Source organism: Rhododendron vialii, chromosome 8a (genome assembly GCF_030253575.1).
Source record: "Rhododendron vialii isolate Sample 1 chromosome 8a, ASM3025357v1".
Lineage (NCBI taxonomy): Eukaryota > Viridiplantae > Streptophyta > Magnoliopsida > Ericales > Ericaceae > Rhododendron > Rhododendron vialii.
In genome coordinates this window covers 31618582-31644498 of record NC_080564.1, presented here as the reverse complement: position 1 = coordinate 31644498, position 25917 = coordinate 31618582, and the positions used below count along the sequence as shown (strand labels likewise).

The 25917-nt window shown below is 37.6% G+C and overlaps 2 protein-coding genes across 5 annotated transcripts in view; one reads left to right on the top strand and one right to left on the bottom strand.

Moving 5' to 3' along the window:
* Positions 1 to 1970: 1970 nt before the first annotated feature.
* Positions 1971 to 25917, bottom strand: part of LOC131335346 (stromal cell-derived factor 2-like protein) — a 64889-nt gene continuing 40942 nt past the window's right edge. Inside the window, exons 2-7 of the mRNA XM_058370669.1 lie at positions 6232 to 6644; positions 4456 to 4596; positions 4205 to 4342; positions 3019 to 3068; positions 2798 to 2927; positions 1971 to 2343 (exon numbers count right to left, since the gene is read on the bottom strand). Of these exons, the coding sequence (XP_058226652.1) occupies positions 2260 to 2343; positions 2798 to 2927; positions 3019 to 3068; positions 4205 to 4342; positions 4456 to 4596; positions 6232 to 6330 (642 nt within the window). The 5' untranslated portion in view covers positions 6331 to 6644 and the 3' untranslated portion in view covers positions 1971 to 2259. The remainder of the gene's footprint in view (positions 2344 to 2797; positions 2928 to 3018; positions 3069 to 4204; positions 4343 to 4455; positions 4597 to 6231; positions 6645 to 25917) is intronic.
* On the top strand, positions 13310 to 19842 carry LOC131335343 (glycosylinositol phosphorylceramide mannosyl transferase 1-like). Of its 4 annotated transcripts, none has more exons than XM_058370667.1 (5): positions 13310 to 14119; positions 15470 to 15866; positions 17425 to 17588; positions 17689 to 17759; positions 19439 to 19842. In XM_058370667.1, exons 1-5 carry the CDS (start codon positions 13929 to 13931, stop codon positions 19597 to 19599), a joined length of 984 nt encoding a protein of 327 aa, XP_058226650.1. In that variant the 5' UTR covers positions 13310 to 13928; the 3' UTR covers positions 19600 to 19842. The 4 variants fall into 4 exon arrangements, with proteins under 4 accessions (XP_058226650.1, XP_058226649.1, XP_058226648.1 ...); XM_058370666.1 differs by having other exon boundaries at positions 13325 to 14119; positions 15458 to 15866; XM_058370665.1 differs by having other exon boundaries at positions 13346 to 14119; positions 17410 to 17588.

Here is a 25917-nt window from a genome sequence, read left to right as displayed (position 1 = left end):
CTTTCCCCATTTCTTTAGTCTTCTCAGTGGGTCAAGGTCCACAACTAACTGGATACCATCAATATATTTAGCATGGGTCGGGTTAAGTTCAGCCATTTCCAAATCAGCTTGATTTAAAAAACCCACTTCTGAGAGGTTCCAGAATCCTTTGTCAAACACCCCAACATCCGAAATTGGATTATGAATCAATAATGGGGTTGTATTCTCAGCCGCAATTTCGCCATCTTCCAAGACCAAATTGCTAGAATCACCCGTTACTGAATTCACAACCTTGGGACTGAAGTCCTCCCTAATGAGCCTAGAGCTAGCCCCACCACTTGCCGAAGAGTTTTCACAATGAGTTCCACTCTCTTGGACAACATTAAGCTCCACATCAGAAGATGACCCGTTGGTTTTACTAATGTGTGATTTCATCAGAGGGAGCTCACAACTTGAAAAAGAGCCGTCTACTAAGCACAAACCAAGAATATCTATGTTCTACTAAGCACAAACCAAGAATCCGATGACCACCCGAAAAACAACTCTACCACCACTACCTTCTCCGCCAATCTCCGCTCTGCTCTCTTCTCTAGACTCTCATTGAACGCTGCCGCACTCACCAGCGGCTTTTACAGCTTCACTGCTGCCCGCGATGATGCAGCCGCTTACGGACTCTTGCTATGCCGCGGGGACCTCTCCCCCGCGGATTGTCTGGACTACATTGTTTTCTCTACTCAAGATGTACCAAAACTCTGCCTCAGAGCGAACCGGGTCACAATTTGGTACCGAGAGTGCATGTTGCGCTACTCCAACGTCTCCATCTCCGCCACTGTGGACGAATCGTGTGCTAGGACTTCCATAGCTGCGCAGTCCGTTTCTGAGACCGGTTTTAGTGATGTGTTGGGAGAGGTATATATCTATCTATATTTAGGTCTAGTTTCAAACAAGAGAAGTTTCTCCTTTTTGATAAAAAAAAATGTGCAAACAAAATGGTGATTAGAGATATCCAAAAAAAAAAAAAGGGAGAGAGAGAGAGAGAACTGACAAATAGGTTCTCCAAAAGCACAAATTTTGTGATTCGCCAGGAAGAAGCTTCCATGTTGAAGAACTACAACTTTACCATGTGATATACCTTGTTACTGTAGACGATCTGATTTTGAGTGTCAAGTTTTCCAATTTTCATTGGGATATAAAGTTTTAGTAATTTTTGGCTAACTTGACTATGCTATCTATCACACTTGACAAGGTCATGGACAATGTAGTCGCTCAGGCTTCGCGGTGACTCCGGCAAAAAAATTGCGACTAAAGAAGCGAATTTCTCATCGCTTCAATCGGTGTGCTTATTAGCACAATGCACAATTTCCTTCGTTTGGATGGAAACTTGAAAATAAAATTTCAATTCAAAAAGCACTCATTATTATTACTTTCAATTATTATTCTCATTTCTCTCTCCACTCTTTAATCATTATTCTCATTTCTCTCTCTCTCTATCTCTCTACACTTATTACCCATATCTCCAATCATTACCTTATTTCTCTCTCTCATTACCCCAAAAATCAAACTCAAAAATTCTAAAAAATCCATCCAAATACAACAAATATTAATGTCTCACACTATATATTTCCGATTGACAAAAAAATATGTCTTGCACTATGAGCTGTCTTTATTCTCTATTGTTGGTATCGAGTCAGGAGACATGAGTTGTGTCCCAAAACTTAGGTATCAATTTTGTTGGGATGTTTGGTTTCAGTTGTCATACCGTCGTTCCCCTGGGTTTTTTTTTTGGAGAAAAAGTAAATAATTTCAAAAGACTTTTTCGACTATTTGTCCAAATAGTACACATCCAAATATTTACAAATTCCGAATTGAAGCTTACTTGAATTTACGCTCCAATCTCTCATGACTAGCAACCAATGTGTATAGGAGAGACCATTATAGGTATAAAATAGGATACAGTAATTTATCAAAAAGAAGAAGGATACAGTAGGAAATTTAGAACAAGAACTGGGACTTGATTATGACATCAGATAAATGTACGATACATTGATCTAAAACCATTACAAACCACTGTAGCAAGAACAGTAATAAACCACTTGCTTGAGGAAAGATGGTTCTCAGGTCACTAAATATGAACTACAGAAATCCGTAATGCTCGAGAATACTTAGATTGTTCTCACATAAAAAGGGGATACAATACATCTAAGACGCACCGGCAAAATCCCTCATAACTGAAAAACCTACATGTAGAGTGCTCAAGGTTTCACGAATTACATGTGACTATTACTTGCTCTCTGCAATTGGGAGGTAGACACCCTCGGCTGCCAACCACACATTATCAGGGCGCTTTTCTCGCACACCACAAACCTGAAATATTTGTACAAGAAAATTGTAACCAAAATGAAACCACCAGTTGAATATGGGTGTGCTCGGAGAAAGTTGATCATCACAGCCCTAGTTTAGCATTTGGAAAAGCCAACAACAATATAGTAGAATAGTTATCTGCCAGATCCAGATGTTTGCACACGTGTATGTCAATCAGGGGCGGAAATATTTGTTGGCACTGAGGTCAAGCACCTATTGCCATTATGATTTGCAATGGAAAAGGATTGAAGTTTTCAGGTCTTCGGAGGCAATTATCTAATATTCTTGGGGTTATATTTAGAAAATATCAGCAAAAAAACTTTGCGCTCTACGATTTTTTTTCCAACCCAGTCCATATTAAAGGAAAATCCATCTCATATTTGAACAACAAAGGCGTTCTAGATTTGTTATCCCAATGATGCATTTCTGCAAAAATATCACAACTTTCACATTTTACCTCTTGTTGACCACCAGCTATTCGTGCATATTTCTTGCCGTGACTATGTAGATAACCACCAGTATCCACATGATGGAGCCTGATCCTTTGATCTTGCCTCCAAGTTTTCCCACTTCCTTCTATTTCGAGTCTGAGGGAAGGAAAGAAAGTGAGTTTCGCCATTTGCCATGGAGGAAACCAAGTTATGTAAGTATATGTTCCAAACATGTCACAAGTCTCACCTCCAATAGTCCCCGGTGTCAGATTCCCCATCTCCTCCGAAGCAACTCACCTACAAAACATTATATTGCAGCTCAAATCAAGTCCCATGATAAATATTTTCTACAAAGTTTGGCATACACTCGCATTTTAGTCTACTTATCAAAATGAGACAAGAATTATGAGCAGCAGTTTCTTGGGTCTCCAAAAATAAAAAATTTCAAAACACATGCATGAGTAAGAGTGCCTTCCAACTGATGTAGACAATGTCAGTATACGCAAATGTGTAAGCACGTTTAACTGTTGCATTTACATATCTACCACAAAGTCTTCCACCTGTGTTGTGTTGCTAATGAAAAGCGAAGCTATAGTTTTTCAAAGCAAGATAAAATGTGAAGTGAGGTAGCCAAATACTGCCCACCCTTTCACTTTCTTCCTTGGAAGGTCACCATTCGGTTTGGTGGAAAAGGGGTTTGGTGGGGGTGGGGATTGCCCTCAATCACAAGAATGAGATGACTAACAATGTGGTGCAATAGAACGATTGAATCACATGTTGCCCGCGTGTGTCCTATTGGTTATTGTCTAATTTGTGTCAAGTAGTGGATGTATTGAAATCATACGAACTGAAAAATGAAAACACAAATAAATGAACAGCTATGCTTCAGAGTTCGGAAGTACACCACTAGCTAGCAATGGATCATTGACAAGATGAAGATTGTATTGTAGCAGACGGGGGTAAAAGTATCAGAAGTTTGTGCATTCTGAAAGAAATTCAAATTTCGCAAGAATGCAGTAAGAGGCCACATGAAGCCAAAAATGACAATCAAACAAGTATGGGTATAACAAGATAAAAAAAAATGCTCAACCAACAAAATGGCGGAAAAGATCCATGCTTGCATAAGGCAAAGGACGAACATATAAGTTCTGCCTTACAACCTCACCAATGGACTAATGGAGTAATTTTTATCAATTTCTGGTCACTCAAAGCTCCTCTCAAATTAATCTGCAGCCATATTGTCAACGAAATAACTAGAGGAGTGAGGGGGAAGGGGTAACTAGAAACGATAACATTGTTCAACTTTGGCAAGAGGACGCATTATGCTAAAGACGACACAAAAGTCAAAATAAAACGTTGTTACCCCTTTAGAGAAATAACACTAGCAATTAGAGGACTTAAAATCAAGAGGGAAAGAAAGGCAATTTGCCAACCTCGAGATTGCCCGAAATAGGGGATGCATGCAGGTGGCTATGAAGCCATTTCCTTGTCCTCATATGTTGCAATCTAAAAATTGCTCCACTTTTGATCGCGTCCCCTTGCTTACCAGAGTCTGGCACAGGCCTAACAATCTAACCAGAAAGAAACCACACTGTAAATCTGGAAACTTCAAAGCTGAACTCTAATTTAAATTACAGCAAATGTAATAGTAGTAGGAGAATAAACTACTATATCATTGGCATACCCAGTAGCTATTGGAGTCATCAACATTTGGGAACCCAGTAACAGACTGCTGCCCACTGCCAGAACCGTAAGGCACATCGTGCGAATGCAAGCGGAATTTTGTCCTTTCATGCATTATCTTGATGACAGAACCATATGTAATCTGCCAGCATCAAGTAACACTAGACTAAGAATGATGACTGACAAATATAGTACATAAACGGAAATTTATGATTAACTAATCATAGTCAGACAGACCCATAACCGAAAAGAATGTACTGAACTGAGAAAGCAAATTGACAACCCCATATGGAAAACAACTGCCTCTCCAACCATATTCAATTTCATCAAATTTGAGTATCAATCATCAATGTAATTTGGTTTGATGCGAACTAGTCCAATGAGTCTTCAAATCTTTCAAAACAACTCTCAACTTATCCCAGAAACTCATTTCAACCATTTTTCTAAAAATGGAACGCACACATCACTACTAATTTAAACATTTGATCAAATCATCTTCAAAAAAATCCCAAACTTATCCCCAAAAGCTTCTTCACCAACTACTTTTTCCTTCCATGATTGGCTACTTCTCCAACTACCTTTTTTCCTTTATGTGCTTCGGAATAATCCAACTACCTATTAATCTGTTATTATTTTGATGAAAGATGCGAGCTCATCTCTTACCCCTTTTTCATCCCATTTCAATTTGACAAAAGAATGACTGATGAATGATTGAAAATTCCTTTCACGAATTACTGAGTTTAAACGAACCTAACAATGAAATCCACAATAAATTTGACCAAAAAACAGAAAAGACATCAAAGGAAACAATGGAAGTACGGAGTACCAATATCCCCTAGTTTACACAATGCCAATAAACTACTTAAATATGATGAAAGAACTCGGGAATGATCAGAAAATGCCCCCACAAATCACTAAGCTTTAAACGAACTTAACAATTAAAACCCACAAGTAATATGAGCAAAACATGAAACCCATCAAGAAAACAACAAAAGTACCATCATATCTTACAAAGTACCAATGCCTACTTAAATACGATGAACTCATGAAAGTATTGGTGAATGATTGGAAAATGCCCTCACTAGTCACTACGCTTCAACGAACCTAACAATGAACCGAGTAATCTCAAGAAAATGTGAAAACCCATCAAGAAAACAATGAGAGGCTGTTTGCTAGGGAGAGAAGAGGGTGGATAAACTATCACCCCAGATAGTATATCCAACCTATTTATATCCGGTGCCACTCGGATATAGATGGTGGACATAATATCAGCGGATTGTATATCTGACAGGGCCGGATATAGCACCACCTCCCTCCCCTATCCATGTTCCGCCCTTATATTCGGTCTCTAAATTACAAAAATGCCACCTCTCCCTTTTTCACATATCCATATAACAAGGGAGGGATTTTTTCCAATATAATATTTGCTCCCCAAACAAATCTCAACCCTCCATTCTTAAAAATCCAATGGTCTAATTTTATTATGTCCTCTCATGCTATCCACCCAAAACAAGTTAAACAACGAGCCGTGAAGGTCCAATTATCTCCGATTCTATAGGGTGTCTGTAACCAAACGCATCTGAATCACGTAAGTGAGAAAATTAATAACTACACGGACACCCCCTGACTCCCTTTTTCATCACATTTAAATTAGACGAAAGAATTGCTATTGCAAAATTCGAATGAATCTAACAACAAACCCACAAGTAATACGAGAAAAATACGAAAACCCATCAAGAAAACAACGAAATTAATACAGTATAAATTTTGCAATTACCTGAACGCCCTCGGAAGCAGCGGAAACAGGAGAGGTGGAGTAATCGGGGTCAAGGGTAAGGAAGAGAAAAACGGCGAGAGCGAAGAAAGAGAAGGCCATGAGGAAGAGAAGGACAATGAACCAGGTCTGTTGCCAAAACGGAAGGTTGAGGTCCGATTCTGAAGATGGGTGGTTTAGGGCTTCTCTGTATACTATTCGGGTCGGGGCAGAAATTACAGTCTGATTATTAGGCGAAGAAGAAGAGTGCTTTCTCCGAGAGAGGCCAGATGGAGCCACGGCTGGAAAACGTCTACGGCTGATGGGCCGGGCTCGGGGATGGAATTGTAGAGATAGAGGGGGAGAGAGAGAGAGAGAGGCGTTTGATTTGGGACTTGGGGGAAGACTGAGGGTCTGGTTTTCGTCCAAGTTTGAGACTTTGTGCGCGTTGGAGAAGAAAGTGATAAGAGGGAAGCCCCACGGTTACGGTTACTCTATTTGGTTGGTGGGTTTGCTTCACAGATAAATTGATTGGAATTCGGCCATTAGGGTCAAGCCGCAAGAAGATAAATATTGTTAAATTTCCTAGATCCGGCAGATACGACTTGCTTTTGTCTTTGACCGGATCAAAAAGGAAATTAGTTGTCGAGATGCGGATAAACTGTCTCTTAAAACAAAGAGAGAAGGGAGGGAGACATCAGACACGTAAGGGGTGGAGTTTGGAACGAACGGGATTGTTCCACGTAGTAATAATGATGATGTGGGAGAAGGCTATTGGTTGTAAGCAATCTGACGTGGATGCATTTGCGCGGCCGTACACCAAGTGTACCCGGAGTTTGCCTAATTTTTTGTTTTATAGTAGAGTTTTTTAAACTAGTCAATTTTTATTTTTATTTTTATTTTTTGATCAGTTAAACTAGTCAATTCACCGTTCAAAAAAAACTACTAGTCAATTCTGTGATTAATTTTTTCAGTTGTTCTTTCGATTAGAGAAATGACTTATATTTTTTTTTTTTACTAAGGAAAAGGATTTTCACACTCATTTTTTGATAATGGCACTCCATTTTTTTGTCGTTTTGTGAAGCTTTTGTATGTATTTTTTTCACTTAAAGACAAAAAAAATGAGTGCAATTATCAAAAAGGGAAGTGTAAAAGCTTTTGTGTGTACTTTTGTCTCTAAAAGACAACAAAAATGGGTGCAATTAGCAAATAAGAAATTGAAAAACATTATCCTTTACTAAGACATTTTTATAATTTTGTCAATTTTTTGATTAATTTTTTCAGTTATTCTTTCGATTAGAGAAATGAACATGAAAAAAATTTCGAAATCAAACCACAAAAATTCAAGGATTTATTTATTATGACTTATTCTTGTTTTTACTAAGAAAAATGATTTTTACACTCCTTTTTTTTTTTTTTGATATTAACACTCCATTTTTTGTCTTTTGTGAAACTTTTGTATGTACTTTTTCAGTCAAAGACAAAAAAAAAAGAAAAGGAGTGCAATTATCAAATAGGGAGTGTGAAAGCTTTTGTACATACTTTTTTTTACCTTCAGTCAAAAAAATGAGTACAATTATCAAATAACAGAATGTGAAAATCATTACCTTTACTAAAACATTTTTATCATACTTTCTATATCATAGATTACTCTTCTTTTTTCTTTTTCTTTTTGGGAATAATACATGGGCAAATATACGGGGAATGTCCCGTAGTAAAAAATACCAGAGAGAACGTGCAATGGTGCCTATTAAAATGCGGAATACAAGAGTTACCAACCTTGGTTGGATTCCAAGGCTGCTTGGATTAGGATTTGGTTTTGGTTTTTGGGCTGGGCTTATTATTTCAGTTGTGGGTATTTTGAGGCTTTTAAGTGTTTGGACCTCGGTCCATTGTTTTTTTTTTTTTTATCCAACATTGGTTGGATTCCCCTCCCCTACCCCGAACTTGCAACTTGATGTACCATTTGTCAAATTTTCTTAATAAAACTTTTATTGCCTATCAAAAAAAAAAGAGAGTTACCAACTGAAATAGGAGCCCGTTAGTCTATAAGGTACGTGGAATTCACTTCTATGGTGGTCATGTTTAGCCAATAATACCCATAACATTATTCAAAAGGTCTAGGTTTTTTTTTTTTTTTTTTTGTCAAAACGATAACAGATGATATTATAGATTCAAGAACCAAAACATCAGAAGGAAACTTCATCCCTAAACAAGAGATCAAGAAACCAAACAGGAGAGGACTCCCTACTCCAACTAAACCCACTGTTCCAAGTAGACAGAGCACTGCAGAAAACAACCAGAAACACCCACACAAGGGTGATAGAAGCCCCACAAACGGGAAGAAATCCCACACAGAGAACCAAAAAAAAGAAGAAGAGAATTGAGATAGCTAGAGGAAGAATGTGAGATTCATCATCTTAATAGAAACTTGTCTTTAATTATCAGCCAATTTTTTAAATAACTCACGCGTCTGAGCCAAATCTCACCGCCCACTAGGAGAAACTCAATTAAGTCTTTAGCGAGTTTCTCGGATATTATATATTTGTGAGATTTTTACTTAGAAGTGGTTAATTATATGTAAGAGCCAATACCTAATCTTATAAATTAATGTCGTGTAACCAATGCGCGAATTCACAAATTTTTGACAATTCTGAATCTGTAATTCCTGTAAGCCAACAAGAGGAGTATTGTAGCCGATTCGCATATGGACCTTAAATCCATATATATGTGAATCCTAAAACAATGTTGCAACTGAAATTATTATAATCACTGATTATGAAATGAAATATTAATTTCTCAGCATAAGTGAATGGACCAGTAACGGTATATATGTGAATCTCAATCAGATTTTGCAATTTACTCAGCCGATCGAGAAGAAGGACAATATAGTACTAACTTAAAGAGGGGAAAAAAATGACAATTACTACGTACCCAAATAATGTGCTTGATATTTGAGCTCTTATTTGTTTACAGGAAATGGACACAAGGACTAGTATTACGTACTCGGCCCCCCTTGAGTAGATCGACATATTGTCCCGTACATTAACTTTGAGTACGTGTCCTTGAAATCGTAAGGAGCTAGATTCGCATGGATAAAACAACGAGATCTCGATGACTTGGCATTTCAACTTGGTTTCGCTGTTTGTTTGGTGATTATCAAGCCTTCCATGACATCAAATCGTGGCGGGAAGAGGAATCATTGTTTCCAGCGTGACTCTTACACAATTTTGGGAGGAAATTAAGCCAGGAGGATTGGAATCAATACTCATTGCTGCGATCAGTGTTGCCTATGAATTTGAGAGGAAAGCCAGGAGGAATGGAAGGAAAGTTACCTACAAGGAACGTCATCTTCAATTTGGATATTGTGGGCGAAAGCCAGGAGGAATGGAAGGAGCTTTTGCCATTTTCTGGGCGGAATTTTTTTTTTATTCTCAGCAAATAAAATTTTATTAATCAACAACCGAAGTTATAAAGATTAAAAGGAATTGTAATCGATTTTCTTTTTTAAAACGTCCTAGTTCCACCTCTCTTTTTTTTTTTGGCCACTCAAAAGTATCGAGAGGTGACATAAGACGCAAAGCATCGCGATGAAAAATACAAGCTCGCATCTGAAATAGGCCTACTGTAGAATTAGTATAAACGCTACTTCTGCCCTAGCTAATTGCGACCATTTTTTTCTAACTGCTTATTTCTTGAGGATATTGACTACAATGCTTAGGAATTTATCACCTAAACATTGTTTGCTCAAGAGTAGAAAAGGTATACGCGTTTCGCAGTAGGGGATTGCAAGGATATTAATTTGTCTTGTTGACATTGATGGTTCTACTCTTTCAATATTTCGTTACCGTGGGAGAGGCTTGTGCCATTAACTTCAAGACCCAAATGTCATACATATGAAAGACGTGATACTTAATTTCATGTCTATCTCGTATAGTGGAAAAAAGTACTTCGAAAATAAGAACATTAGCGAAACGGGTCAATGAATCATATGGAAAAATTGAAGGATGATGGAAAAAAAAAACTGCTGGAAAATGGAAGACTACGCCACACTACGACATGAAGGCAGCTTTAGCAAGAGAAGATTGGCTGGGGGTTGAATGACTCATGGTCGGCCCAGAGCAGAGAAATCCGGATTGGGAGGAGCTGTAGTGCGGCCGATCCGACCGTTTATTGGGGCATGGACGGCTCGGATTTGTAGCCGTCTATTATTCAGATTCAAATCCAGCTGTCCAATGTCGAGATGGACAGTCGGATCGGCTGCACTACATGTGTAATGCTACGTCCCAACGTCAGATGATCAAGGGATATTTAAATTAGAATCTTGATTCTGTTTCAGAAGTTAACATGGTCAAAGCATAAGCAACTACTTCGGTAATTCACCTCGGGTTGCTAGCAAAGATGCCGAAGAGATACGTCCCAACGTCAGATGATCGAGGGATATTTAAATTAGAATCTTGATTCTGTTTCAGGAGTTAACATGGTCAAAGCATAAGCAACTACTTCGGTAATTCACCTCGGGTTGCTAGCAAAGATGCCGAAGAGATGTTATTTTGGATACATTGTTAATTCATTGCGAAGAAATTGAAAAGATTATATGCACGAAAGAACTTATCTTTTTATTCAAAAATTACACGTTTTTTTTTCCGTAGAAAACACTTATTCAGAGATGGAGTATTACTTATTTTGCTTACACTATGCCGTTCAATGAATAATTAATGTTATGATTAGATGATAGTACGATTCTAGTCATTTACAGTTTAATTTTCGGTAATCTGTATTACTTGTAAGTTACTAAAAATTGTCACTCTTCTCGGTTGAGAAAATGACAAAATCTGATTGAGATTCATGTACGATTACTGTAATCTTAACAATTTAAAACTGTAATTTCTACATTTAATTAAGAAGAGAAACCGATATTTTTTGTTTCATAATCAATGATCAGTGTCATTTTTTTTTAATCGACAAAAATAACATTTTATTAAGGAATGGGGAAAGGATTTCAGCCAAAAGTTGAAAATACAACTAGAAGGACAGAACCCAATACAATCAGTGTCATTTTGGTTGGAAGTTTATTTCAGTAGCTCCATTTTGAGGATTACAAATAATCAAGAATAACCTTTTTTCTTAAATCAGAACTTTTTATAAGCAATAGGTCCTACTCATGTCAAGCACATGTTTTTTTGGTTGTAGACACTAACGGTCTGTTTGGATGGAAGATTTGTTTTGGGAAATTGGATGGAAGATTTGTTTTGGGAAAAATGACGGTCAATGACATGTTTTGATAACTAATACATGTCAAGAACATTTTCAATATTAACAAATATTCTTAACTTGTCATTGACGGGTATTAATAATAAAAATACGTTATGGGCCGTCATTTTCCCATTGTTTTGGGTGGAGATAGAATGAAGGTGGATATGTAATAAATGGTGATATGTTAAGAAGCGTGATTTTTTGAGAAGGAGAATATGAAAGGTGGATATAATAGGATTAGATGTCAAATGACTGAATTGCCCTCCACTTTGATTTGTTAATGTTCAAAATTGGTTTATTACATATTGATTGGAATAAATTGATTTTTATATTAATTTAAGGATAAAATAATTTTATTTTAGAATACAAATACTTACACAATTTTTAATCAAAATATAAGCAATTGGAAATTAAACTACACCCAGACAACTACACCCAAATTCTGTCTCTCCAACCACACCCACGCCCCCAATTTATTCCCCCAAATTCACCTCTTTCTACTTTCGCCCATGCCCATTACTTTCCACGCCCAGTTCGGCGATACCAATTCCGACACCGGCGCCTCGTTGCCAGGCCTGGGTTCTCTCGACACCGTGGCCTCTTGCTCCGATAAGTCCGGTCTCTCTCTCTCTCTCTCTGATTTGTGCCTCTCTCTATCTCTTACTGTGTGTGTATGTGTGCGATTGTGGGTGTATTTGTACATTATACGTATACATGCGTATGTGATCGGCAAGAGAGAGGCCTAAATCGTTGGTGATGGAAGAGAAAAGGCAAGGGTAGGATGGTCAAATAGACACCCCGCTTGGTTTACGACAGGGGGTACCCTAGCCTTGGCAAATCCAACTCCCCCCTCACATCCGGCTCACGTTTTTCACACCCAAACACCGGAGATGAGAAGGGGGAGATGTACTCCGGGCGCTTGGCAAATCTGGGGGCAAATCCCCCATCCAAACCGGCTGTAAAGCATATGTGTTTTAGACATTAAAGATTATATGCATCTATAAGGTAATAAATTAATATTTCCTTCGTCCCAAAATGCTTGTCTAAAATCAGAACTTAAAAATATACAATTTTTGCAAGAATTTTTTATTTTTGTTTTAACAATTTACTGAATATCAAGGAGTTTTTTTAATTTATGAAAAAAAATTTGAATTTTTTTTGAAAGAAATGTATTATTTTTGAGTCCTTATTTTACGGACCAGACAAATATTTTGGAACATATGTATTAGATGTAATATTTTATCTTCTGAAATAGGTATGATGTACAATATTGTGTGTGTGTATATATAGGCATGGATCTACAATTATGTCTACATTTTATAATTGCATAAGTTGATCAAACATCTATACGATTGGTTTTTTTAGTACGTACATTTTTTGGTAATATGTACCTATTGTAGAAATCTCTACTACTCCATATGCTAGACTTGTGTGGAGAGTTTTGAAATATTGTGAACTAGTGCTAACTCGTGCCTACGGCACTACGCATCCCGGTTGGAAGGGGATGGCAGTTGTGTGATTTAGGAGAAAATTATGGGCACTTAACCGGAAAGTGGAAGAATGCACTACAGCCTTTGGATCAAATGAATCTCAACCGTTCCAATAACTTATCTCCGCACCCTTCTGTTTTATAATAGAGATATGTGGAGAAGGAAAAATATTTTTTAGAAGAATTCTAGATAGAGAATGTGGACCATTAGATGAAAATAATCCTAGTCATTCATTGAAGAGGTGGATGACTACAAAAAGAAGGGGCCAAGGATCAAAACTCCCCCAGGTCCAAGCCCAACCCAAAATGCACACATAAGGATACATACTAATAAGTTACCAAAAATACCCTCGAACTAAACCACAGGCGCCCATTCTGTCTCTATCTCTCTCTGTCATGCGCAAGACTTCTACGCCACCTCCTCTGTCTCTCTCTCTCCTAGCTTGCTCCTCTCTCTCTCTCTCTCTGCGAGATTATCTAACGATCGATTCCCAGATCATCCTTGCGATCAAAGGTTCAGTTTCCATCACTCGAATCGCTGATTTCGACAGTTTTGAAGCAAACAATCGACCGAGAAGATGAGGAAAAAAAGTAAGAAACCTGAATCTCTCTAATCTATTCATTGCTCACAGTGCATAGAGCAAAGCAATCGACAACGGAACCATAAATCGTCTTAAAATTACGATCCTAAATGATGAGGTGAGTGGCGTCACTCGACCAAATGATCAGACCCTTGACGTCGTCGCTTTACCCATAAACTCAACGAACAAAACTCAAAGCCACCACACAACCATTCATCCCTCTCCTCATCCTTCCCCCACTACCACTACCGCCGTCGCGCCCCGCCGTGGCTCGGATCGGCTCGGCGAGTTTCACACGGTCTACTCGTACATACATACAAACATAAAGCTATTATATTGATATATATACAGATCATCTAATCATAGCTGTAAATTGTAAATATAGAAGGGCGGTGATGAGAGGGAGCTTGCTGGGGCGTCGGACGGCGACGAGACTGCGGCAGGTGGTGATCTCCGCCGTGAAATCTGCCAAGATCAAGTTGTTGTTGTGTTGCTGCGTGTTGTTCGCTTTTTTCGCAACCCGTACGGCGCCGTTTCTGGGATGGACGGATCACGCTGATTCTCTTAATTCGTTCTCTGGTTCGAGGTACGTTGTTTTCCATGTAACTATATAAATAATTGTTTACTTTGTTAATTTGTATATTAGTTTTAACACTTGTGTTAATTGGGATATTGGGTTCTTCAATGGTGGAAATAAGACCTCTCTAAGGTGCTATCAACTCATTTGTCGCCAGTACATTTGGAGCTTTGCTCCCACTTTAATTAGGCTCCCCACAAGTGGGCAGTGGAATTGGGCCCCATGATTAGTAGAGTTGTTGGCCCGCCACCTGAGTTATCCAAAAAAAATGGTGGAAATAAGGGTTTTTAAATGAATAAATAGCAGCTTGAGTTCTTTTCCCTGTAATAATAATAAGGCAGATTTTTTAGTTGCTTCCTTGTTTGGCATATAGTATAGTGGCATAAGGTTCTGCATCTTCTGGAAATGCTTTTTTAGGTTGATGCAAAGAAGTTGGGACCAATTGATTCAATTTTGTTTTCTACTCCAAAATTAGAAAGGGATATACTCAACTTAGAGTTTGAAATCATCTTAACTTTGTAATCATGCTGATTGAGGTTTAATTGGTGCAAATGGCATGCGGGAAGGGGAGAATTTGATTGCAGAGTACTATGCCTGATAGGATCTGTGGAAAGGGATTATGAATGGGAAGTGGAAACTTCACTGCACTGCAGTTTGTGAGTTTTGGTTTCGTAGTTGTTTTTTTAATCATTTCATTAATTGTTTGAAAGGGACAGGTGTAAAAGATCGACCCATGTAGATTAATCACTCGTTGCTCTGGTAGAATTGAACCTTCAAATAGCGACATAAGGGATTTGGAGACCCAACAATCATCTCGGAGTCATTTTGTTTCCTTTAACCAGATAATAGGGAGTACTAACAACTTTGTTGATAGCCCCAACACTGATCTAGGTTGAAAATTGAGGTTAGAAATAGAACTTGGTTGGAGTTTTGAGTTGGCTCCCGATATTGCCATATTGGAAACTTTTTTGGGTGCCACCTATTGGGCAGATGTAAAATTCTCGTTCAAAAACAAGTTGTGGATGCTTGTATTGAAGAGAGTACTAAATTCTCATTCGGTATTCTTATTGTTTGGGCATTTACTCTTTTGGCACACCTCTGCCGATCGTCCTGATTCCATTTTGTCATGGTCTCTACACCCCATTACCAACACCACCGCCCTCACAACACAAATAGGTTTAAATATGTGTTTGGAGAGGGCTATTAGAATTACGGGTATTAGGTGTGAACCACTGTATTTAGAGAGTAAAAATAAATTTTATTTTGATCACATATAAGATGATTTTTTGCCATCGTTAGTTGTTTCTATTCTTCCTTCTGTAAAAAAAACGTGCTTTCTTATTCCAGATTATATTACAGGAGGGGATATGCTCTTGTAATAAACACGTGGAAGAGAAATGATCTATTGAAGCAATCAATTTCTCACTATACATCATGTCGTGGGCTTGATTCAATACGCATTGTGTGGAGTGAGCCTAATCCTCCATCAGATAACCTTGTTAAATTTTTAACCCAAGTTGTTCAGTCAAATTCTAGAGATGGCCAGCAGATTGAGTTGAAATTTGACATCCATGAAGAAGACAGTCTGAACAACAGGTTCAAAGAACTTAAGGATTTGAAGACAGATGCTGTCTTGTCCATCGATGATGACATCATATTCCCGTGCTCTACAGTTGAGTTTGCTTTCAGCGTTTGGCGAACTGCACCAAATGCAATGGTGGGATGGGTGCCGCGTATGCATTGGATTGAAAAACTGGTATGTGTTTGTTTTATGTCATTTTCTTCTTACTTGGGCTCCTCATCTTGTATTCTCTTTTGTTTTTTGTTTTTTTCCTGACAATTCATCACCCTGTCACTAAAGTCCTGCAACAATATATGTTTGTTCTCCATTTCTGAAATTGATTAGCAATTTTTAAAGCTCTCTATGTCAAATACTCTAGCATTGGACGGTTTTAGCGGAAATTGCTTTCCTGAGTCATTATGATTTGGCTGTGATGACTAGAGCTGCCTTGGTGGACTCTCATGCAATGCCTGCTGCTTTTCTCCTTTCAATTATACAGTTTGAAGGAGTAGTGAATTCCCATGCTCTTATGCCATTGTGTCATTGTTCAGAATCATGCTATCTTTCAGAGAGGTCTTCCACTAATGTGTCTGGAATGGTTACAAGTTGCCAACGTCTATGCTTGTTCTGTCAAATTATCAGGTCATTTATAATAATGAACCAAATCAATGACACAATTAGGGTTGGTTGAGAATCAATGATAACAGAGAAAAGTGTAATTGTTGTTTTGGTTTGTTTTCACTATATGAAGTATGAATGGATTGGACTTCCCGGGCAAATGTCTCTTGTTTGGTATTTATCAGTTTCTTTTAACACTTTAGGCTACGCTTTGATGCACAAGTGATGAATTTGGTACAAGAAGCCCGATATTCAAGGGTTGTGAGCTATGCAACGATAGGGATGGTGGTGGAAGCATTATTGATTTGTTTTAGCAACCAATTTTGTCACGTGTACAATGCTATATAGCCTTCGTAGAGGAGATGGTTTTTAACTAATATTCGTTTTGCGATTAGTTGAAAACATATGTGCTCCGCAAGCATAAAGAAGAAATGTAAAAAAAGACGTGATGTGTTTATTCTCTGCTTTTGTATCATTACATATGTTAGTTTTTGAACATGTTGTATGATACTACAGTACTCAGTTTCTTCGCTGTCCTTCTTTCACTCCATCCTCACAGTTATTTATTGAACATATTGGCGTTGTACTGAACCCGTACAGTTGCAAACTGTTTTTCGATGAATTTTGGCATCGGATACATCACCCTCGATATGATTTTTTCTGTTTGACACTTCTATCAACCTGTAATATGACTTGGTAGCCCATTTTACATCCACATGAATTCACTTCTGGCACTTTGGCAAAATAATCATGGAGAACATGGTATAGAGCTTGACTTTAGAGGGTCCCAAAATAACTTAGCATTCTGGTTGAAATTGACTTGTCTCAAGCTTTAATGGAATATGTGGTTTCGTGTAAATTTGATACCTATTCTCTACCATTGTCTCTGCACATCCTTCAAATTACACATTTGTTGACTAAAATTCTTAAAGGGGTTACAAACCTTGGTGTTGTATGAGTAAGCTAGCTAGAGCAAAACAGTTTATGCTGTACTTACGGTCGGTAATAATGGAATACCATTATGCAATTGTGTATGCTTGTAATAGGCATACCCTTACAATCAGACAGCCACAGACCAAGGTGGCGAAAATTAATTTGTCAAACTTGCATTATAAACCAGGATACTTTCATGCAGAATGGCAATGCTGGTCGTTATATATATGGAGGATGGTGGTCTGTTTGGTGGACGGGTACATACAGCATGGTACTCTCCAAGGCTGCGTTCTTCCACAAAAAGTATCTCAGTCTGTACACGAATGAGATGCCAGCATCCATTAGAGAATATGTTGCCAAGAAAAGGTTCTTCTTGAGACATTCCTCTTTAAACATGTTTTCGTTGTTGGTCTCTATTTTGTTGTACCTAGCTGTATTTCTATTGACTGTGAAGTAAATCCACCAGGAACTGTGAAGATATTGCTATGTCTTTCCTTGTTGCAAACGCAACTGGTGCTCCCCCAATTTGGGTGAAAGGTAATTATATATCCTAACCATCGAATTTTTTTTGTCCATTTGATTCTTTTGTTTCATATTCTCCTACCTTTGTCCTTGCTGTTGTATGCATGCATGATGTGGAATTAATTTTTAAGTCGTTACTGGTGATCAGTTAAAGACGCAAACTGCAAAAAATGGAACCAAAATCTGTAGTTCAGCCTCTAGGTTTTCAGATAGCAACTTTCCCTCATTTTGATTGTGTATGATTTGTCCTTTAGAATCTTGTGAATGCAGCGCCCAATCCTATACTGTTATGTCTTTCTTCTCTTGCAATTTGCACACTGTTCACGTTGACATCCTTTTCAGTTACTTTATCATTGGGTCATCATTTCTCAACTTTTGAATATGTTGTTACAGTGAAGGATGGTTTAGCTTTACTAAAGTTGTCGAAGTTCCATTCCTTCCGTATTGTTTTAGTCTTGCATAGTACACAACTTTTTGTTTTAGTTCATTTTCCCATTTTTCGAACATGTTCCCTATGTTAGTCTATTGATCAGATATCTATTTAGTATTGACCTTTTTCGCGTATGGAGAACATTGGAGGAAAAGTCTATGGTGATTGAGTACTTAAGTGTCATCGCCTTTGTTTTCAACTATATACAGAAGCGCTCATATCACGTGTACTTCCAATGAACCTCTTCAACACAAACGCTCATCTGAATGCTTTTCATGAATTCTTAGTTCTTACGATTCTGTTTTTGTTTCTACAATTTTTTAGTGGCAGGCGCCATACGATGGCAGATTTGAAATTGCTGTTAGATTGAACGAAAAATGAGTTTTCTCCAATTGTTAATCAAGAAGACTACAGCCTCGGATGAGTAGTGCTTCTGCTGGATAGCTTCATAAATTTTGAACCCTGGAAGTTGGAATACGATGACCTGAGAGAGGTAGAATTGGTCCTCAAGACCTTTTTAGAGACTGGAGAAATACACAGACTATTTGCCTTTAAAATTGTTGATCCTTTTTCGGAATTTGCAGCACAGAATTAGGAGTGTGGGGATTGATTGTTGGCTTAGGGTACTCTGGTTAGAGTACTCGTATCTCCTTGGTGTTAAATTCCTTTTTTGAGACCCTAAACCAAAATTTCAAATTCATTGCAAGGTGTTGCAATAAAATCACCAAGCCTTTATGGTCTTCAGTGTCACAAGGTGGTTCAATAGAGTTGAGCAAAAAAAACAAGAGGGTGGTTCAACAGCCAGTCATATTTAACCTTTTCAGTATTTATGTATCTGTCCATTTGATGATTCCTTGAATAAGCTGTAACCATATTCACAAGTTTTTGGTAGTAAGACAAATGTGGTTATGATATTTATGTTCCCGGTTGTGTTTCCTTTTTTGGCGCTTTGAATCAAATACGTTTCTTCTGGAAAACATATTTGTGAACAGTAAGACAAGCGTGGTGTTGCATCAACATCCTAACTGTTTTGGCCAATCAAATGGCACAACAGGAAATTATTATTGCAGCATACTATGGTGTACTTTCTGCAAGTTGATTTTCTTTCTCTCTTTGTTCTTTATTCTGGTTTCATTATTCATGCTACAGTATGGAGTATGCTCCCACACAAGGCTGTGACTGAATATTCGTGATTATTTACGCATAGGTTTTGATCTTGTAATACCCCACATACATATCACTAAACGTTTATATGCTAATGCAGGTAAAATATTTGAGATTGGTTCAACTGGAATTAGTAGCTTGGGAGGACATATCGAAAGAAGGTCAGAATGTGTGAATATGTTTGTGGCCGAATATGGACGAATGCCTTTGGTGTCAACTTCCTTGAAAGCAGTGGATAGCCGCAACATTTGGTTTTGGTGATTCCGAGATATCTCATACCTTTTCTAATTTTCCACTCGTTTAGTTTGCTTAGTTAAATGATTGTAATTTGTTCCCAACTTCTGTAAATAGGTTACCACGTACTCGCTTCATCACTTTTTAAGTGTCCTGTTTCGTAACCCCGACATATTAAAAAGACATCATCATTATACCTTTCATATGCCTAAAATGGAATACTGGACTCTAAATAAAGGACAGAGTGAGTAACTTGTATTTTTTTGAGCAGGACCTGTGTTAGTGGTATTGCTTAGATTAGTTCTTGTATCCTTACCACGTAGCTTGTTATGTTCGGCACAGATTTATTATGTGCCCTTGTAGCAACAGTAACATGTTTTTTGTTCCTATCCTCAGGCGCCTTTTTTTTGTTTGACCAACAATCCGTTTAGTTTCTGATAAAAAAAAACAATCCGTTTAGTTTCTGCTTATGCACTACACCTGGGTTTCTATTACTACTATTTTATTGTACTAAAATCTTGAATTGCCATACCAACAGAGCCTTAAATCTTGAATTGCCATACCAACGGAGCTCTATGTTTTAAAACTGAGTTTATCTGTCTTAAAACTTTTAGAGGAAAATCTATAATCTGTTGATGGAACTTAATTCCAGTTGAAGTTTGAAAGCAATTTGGAGGCCATTTAGTTGCAATGCTTTGAATGGAGAGGAGCGACGACAAGAAAATAGCTAAAAAAAACCGAACACCTTGAAGTCTTGAGGCAGCCTGTCCCCATTTCTTAATCCAAATTTGAATACATCCTCTATTTTTATGCCTGGAGGTGGCCGATCCTTAGATACACCCGAGTCCGGTTCATGTATGTACTCTTGTCCGTGCAACATAGTTTAATACAAAAGGTCAGGTCTGTAGAGTCTGTACCCAGTACCCTTAAAGACACTCATTAATGGGTACTAACTGGATGTAATTTCCAAGAAATCAAGAGTCAGTTATAATGCTGTCAACTAATTTTGAATAAAATGGAATTTGGCCTTTCAAATAGATCATCACGAATCTTTGTGTGTATCCTATTAGGTTGCAGATTTAAGGTTTCTACGATATGTTTTTAATCCCAGGCAAACTGTTCTTATAGTTGTTGAGAAATACTACATTGTAAAAATCTCAAGACTTTCAGCTCATGTGGTATCTTTGTTTGCTGCATAAAGACGGACAATTGTTTTCGTAAATTTTCACCCTTTAATGGAGCTGATCGAGTCATTGAGAATATATTTTTTCCAACTACTATCAAGTGGAGTACTGTATCAACGAGCGGAAAGATATTCGGAATTAATTTGTCAAAGCAAGGAAATGCAGGAATCTTCAGATCACTGTTAGTTTCTGGAAGCATTTTAATTTTAATGGAACTACTACAGCACTTGCATGTGTGCACAAATACATCCGGGCTTGTTCAATGTTTTTCTCCAGATCGGTACAACTTTTACAGGGGTGACGTACACAATTTGACCCAACTTTTCATCGGAACATACTGTTGTTCTTACTCAGTTTCGCCCCTGGAAAGGGGTATCCATCCTTCTCTCCCGAGCCCTACACAATTCGACCCGACTCTGTTCTTCACGGTGGGTACTTTCGTCTGAGACGGACGACCGTGTACCCTCCGGCACGGTACTTTCTGTCTTTTGAGGTGGTTGTATTGAAAACAGCCCCATATGCCTACCTTGACCTTGAGGCATTGCAGTGCAGCTCAAACGCATTCGAAATTTTGGCATGCAACACTTGAACAAGGTGTTACTAACCCATTTCTGCTTTATTTGATGGAATGCTTAAGTTGCTGCATTTGTCCACCTAAACTGCCCAGCCAATTCACATAATCTGTTATAGATGCCTTGATAGTACTGTATTCCCAATGAAGGAATGATCGATCCTAAAGGGTGTTTTGGCTTAATAACATGCATCAAAGGGATTTGTTTTTGTATTTATTCAAGTTTTTTGTTCTTTTTTGATGCCGATCAGAAAACCTTTATTCTTTTCTGATTAGTAAGACGAAACAAGTCATGACAACTCCAAATCCATGAACTGGATGCCTTAGGCCAAGTGGTGGAATTGTGCCATACATAAATTTCCTAATTTAAGAATACGTAATAAACAGAAATACTTATCTTTATATCATTTTCGTTCATATTATTAAAACATGGTAAATATTTCGGCCTTAATGGCTTGTGCGGTTACAATAATATTTAGTGGACTTAGGTTTGAATCACTGTAACACCAAATTGTGTGACAGGAGAATTTTTTTTTGGCAAAAAGACACTTCAAAAAAATATCCTACCACTGAACCCCCAAAGGAGTTCGTATTATAGTTGTGCACAGAAAATATATATACTTATCTAGAAAGGAGTGCCACATTTTTTGCCCAAAATGTGGAAGACCAAGGCGGCGGGCCTCTTGGGCCTTCCCCTTGGGCCGGCCCTGAACATTAGTTGGAAATTTGGAACAGGCCACTGCTTGACAACTCCACCGATAAGCCATCATTCGACACCGCGAAACAACATATCTACTAGTAAATAAACTCTTGGACTGTCTATATATCCAGTAAATAAACTCTTGAACATGTGTGCAATGGAATTTTCTCACTGTACAGCGAGAACTTCACGTATATGTTGCATGTGCAGTTTAGTAGTGCCACCATAAATAAGAATGTCGTGCAAATAGACCACTACAAACTTACCGAGCATGTGTATCGAAAGACCACAACTTTATGAAATATGAAAAACAACAATGAAAAACGAAACAAAGAAGCGCAACAAATACCAATCGATATCGAAATGGATCCAATTGGTTGTATTGTAGTAGTATCTTACAATCGACTGGCTGGCTTGGTTTTCCGGAAATGTTTAATCACAAAAAAATTTGACGGATTCGTTGAGGAATGAATATACTTGAAGGAATATTCCGTTTGACCTAAAAAAAAAAAAGAATATACTTGAAGGAGAAGTGGGGAACAATACATCAGAGATGTATAGATTGGCTGGGTGTTTGTTGTCATTGTAGCAGCAGTAATGCTACAAGCACAGCAAATGTGCACAGATTTTTTGTGGGGCCCACTACGGGTCCCACAAAAATAATCCGAGCCGTTCATTAAATGTAAAATTTTTTTTCAAAGGCCCCTGCAAAAAATCAGCTAATCCGATATCTATAAGTGTTTGATTCAATCATTTAACTTTTCATTATCCTGAGATTCGAATGAAAAGTTAAATGATTGAATCAAGCATCTATGAGTATCGGATTGAGCTGATTTTTTGAGGGGGCCCTTGAAAAAATATTTTACATTTAATGAACGGCTCGGATTATTATGTGGGATCCGTAGTGGGCCCCACAAAAAATCTGTGCACAAAATCTGTGCACGTTTGCTGTGCGTGTAGCATTACTGTTGTAGCAGTGAGACCAAGGGTGGCATAATCTTCCCCTTGATCCAGTACTACAGGGTCCTTGCCAGGTGCCGGCTATCGATGACAACAACCATGAATGATTCCCGGTCAGCCCAGAGCAGCAGCCTGACCACACGTTGCGTTACGTGACCGATTACATGTGAGGATCTTGATTCCATTGCAGTAGTGTGTTTGAGTTCACATGGTCAAAACACGAACTACTGCGTGAATTCACCTCAGGTTGCTACCGAAGAGATGTTCTTTGCATTTATTTCTCGTCGACTTCTACGTAACAGAGCGAATTAAATCATCCTCTAATTCTTGATGCCTTCAATACACACCCCTTTAAAAGTGTGTACCATATGCACCTATCGTGTGGTTCATATTGTATCACCCCACCTCATAAAAAATTACTTGTAGGATTAGTCATTCATAACATTTTATTTCGTATCGTAACTTTTATACTAAAAATTTGTAACTTTTCATCAATATGATTCATAACTTTTTAACAATAAATTCATAACGGGAATCATAATATTTTGATGTGTTTGAATGAGCATGTATATGATATACACCCAAATAAGAGGTGTGCATTGTAGCACTTCTCTCACCCCAAAAGTACCGCAATACGAAATGAAGCTAAGTTGATAAGACTTCGTGTTTCTGTGCTTAGCATGATTCTAGAATAAAGATCTCGGCCCATAGGTTTTCTAGTATAATGACATTAAACTTTAATTTGCACATTAATATTGGTGTTAAACAGTTACTATTTTATATTGGATTCTTAATTACCGGAGTCATTTAGCTTCGACGTGCAATTATTCGTGTAATACAATGCTTTATATATTAGTATGAAATGCATTTGTTATAGCCGTATCCGTATCCTATTTTTTTTGGATTTTGTTATCCCGCTGTATCCCGTACACTTGTTTTTTAGGCTGTGATTGTTGCGCTACTGCGAAATAAAAGAAACGGATTGAGAGTTAGGGTGAAGACGAGGGTATTTTCATATTTAGATTATATAATGGTTTTTAATGTGTGGAAGAAAAACAAGGTTAAGGAGAATTTTATTGAGTTCAGAAAGAATCAATTTTTTGGAATTCTTATGTTTCTCGGTTTCACATCGATCATCATCTCTATTCCCTTTTATCGATTCTCCAATCCCACCTACGTTGAAATGAGTCTAAATATCCCCCATTGATGGAAGGAAAACATATGGATAGGGATGTGTGTAGAGGTGTGCAATGGTCGTGTCATATCGGCCAACTCATTTTTTTCTGTACTTAGGATGTTTTGTATCGTACATAGCCCTGCTCATTTATTAATCGCGTGATTCGTGTCGTAACACCTTACTGCACAACACCAATCCGAAGTCCTCGTGCCCATTTTGTATCGTGTTGGTGGCTATTTGAATCTTGTAAGCCAAAAAGTAATTAATCAATACTCTTTATAGTAGAAAGAAAAAATGCTCAAACAAGTACTTTGCAATTGTTGAAACAAATAATCACTAACTTAAAGTTATAAGAGTTGTATCATTAAAGTTCGAGTATATCGCAATTAGATTAGCACCCTTTTTATAACTACCAATTACTATCATTTGTTTAAAATTTTGGAAGTTAGAAAAAAATAAAAGCAAATATGCACTGCACAATTTCTCGCTAATTGTGATCATTTGAACTCCTAGATCACCTAATGAAAAAAATAAAAAAGAATTAATGGTTCAAAATTGTACAAGCTGTCATTCGATCGTAGAAAAAATCATACTATGTATTGTGCATGTGTCGTGCTTGTATAGTACTTGAGCGTATGTCGTGCTTGTGCTTTAATTGTGCCACATGTCCCAAATGACGACCGAACGCAGCCAGAAAATGGGCTGGTCTATCATAAAATTCTTTTGATCCAAAATGCAAGAAAGAAACAATTAGTTGGCTTTTTCTTTTATTTATTATATATGGACTCTCTTTTGGCAAATAATTTAGCATTTGGTGAAATAAGATACTCTTGTCTCTTTCCGTGTCCTCACTCTCTCTTCTACTTCCTACGAAAATGAAGTCCTTTTTTTTTTTTTTTTTTTCGATTTAAAGCGAAGTAGTATTGTTTGATTTATTATAACCTTTTTTCACTGGACCAAAATTAATTTGTTTTATTTATTATAATCTTTTTTGTTGGACCAGACTAACTCTACTCTCTTTTAATTTATTTATTTTCTTTTATTTCCCCTTTCCCTTCGCAATAAATTAATGAAAGAAATCTCAACGTTCCTTTTCTTTTCTTTTCCACTGTTGTGCAGCGTGATTCAAAGTACGTTTTTCGTTTTTTGGATTATTTCCTTTTTCTTTCCCTTTCCCATTCCCTTATATATTCATCTACTTCCTATTCCTCCTACCCTAATTCCCTATCCCTACCCTGCCGCCATCATCCTCGGGGAAAACCCTAGTCATGGTAAATCCTTCACTATCTTCATTTTTCCTTTTTTATTGCGAATGTGTGATGGTTCATTTCAGATCAATGCTTAGAGTTAGCACCAAATGCATTGTGACATTAATTTTTAAATTGATACGTTCTATTCATGTCTCTGTACTCTGATACGAAAGTATACCCTGATATGAAAGTTAACAAAAGTAATTGCGCTAAGCTATACTTGCTCATTGTATCGGACCACAAGTTATCAATCGATCGTAGGAAAAACCATATATTGTGTTCGTGCTGTGACCGTGCTGTACTTGTGTGTATATCGTGCTCGTGCTTTAATTGTGCCACATTGCCTAAATGACGAACGAGCCTGACCAGAAAATGGGTTTTCTATTTGTCTTAAAATTCTATTGATCCAAAATGCAAAAAAATAAACACTTTAGTTGCCTATTTTTTTTATTATTATATGGACTCTCTTTTTGGCAAACAATTTAGGATTTGGTGAAATAAGA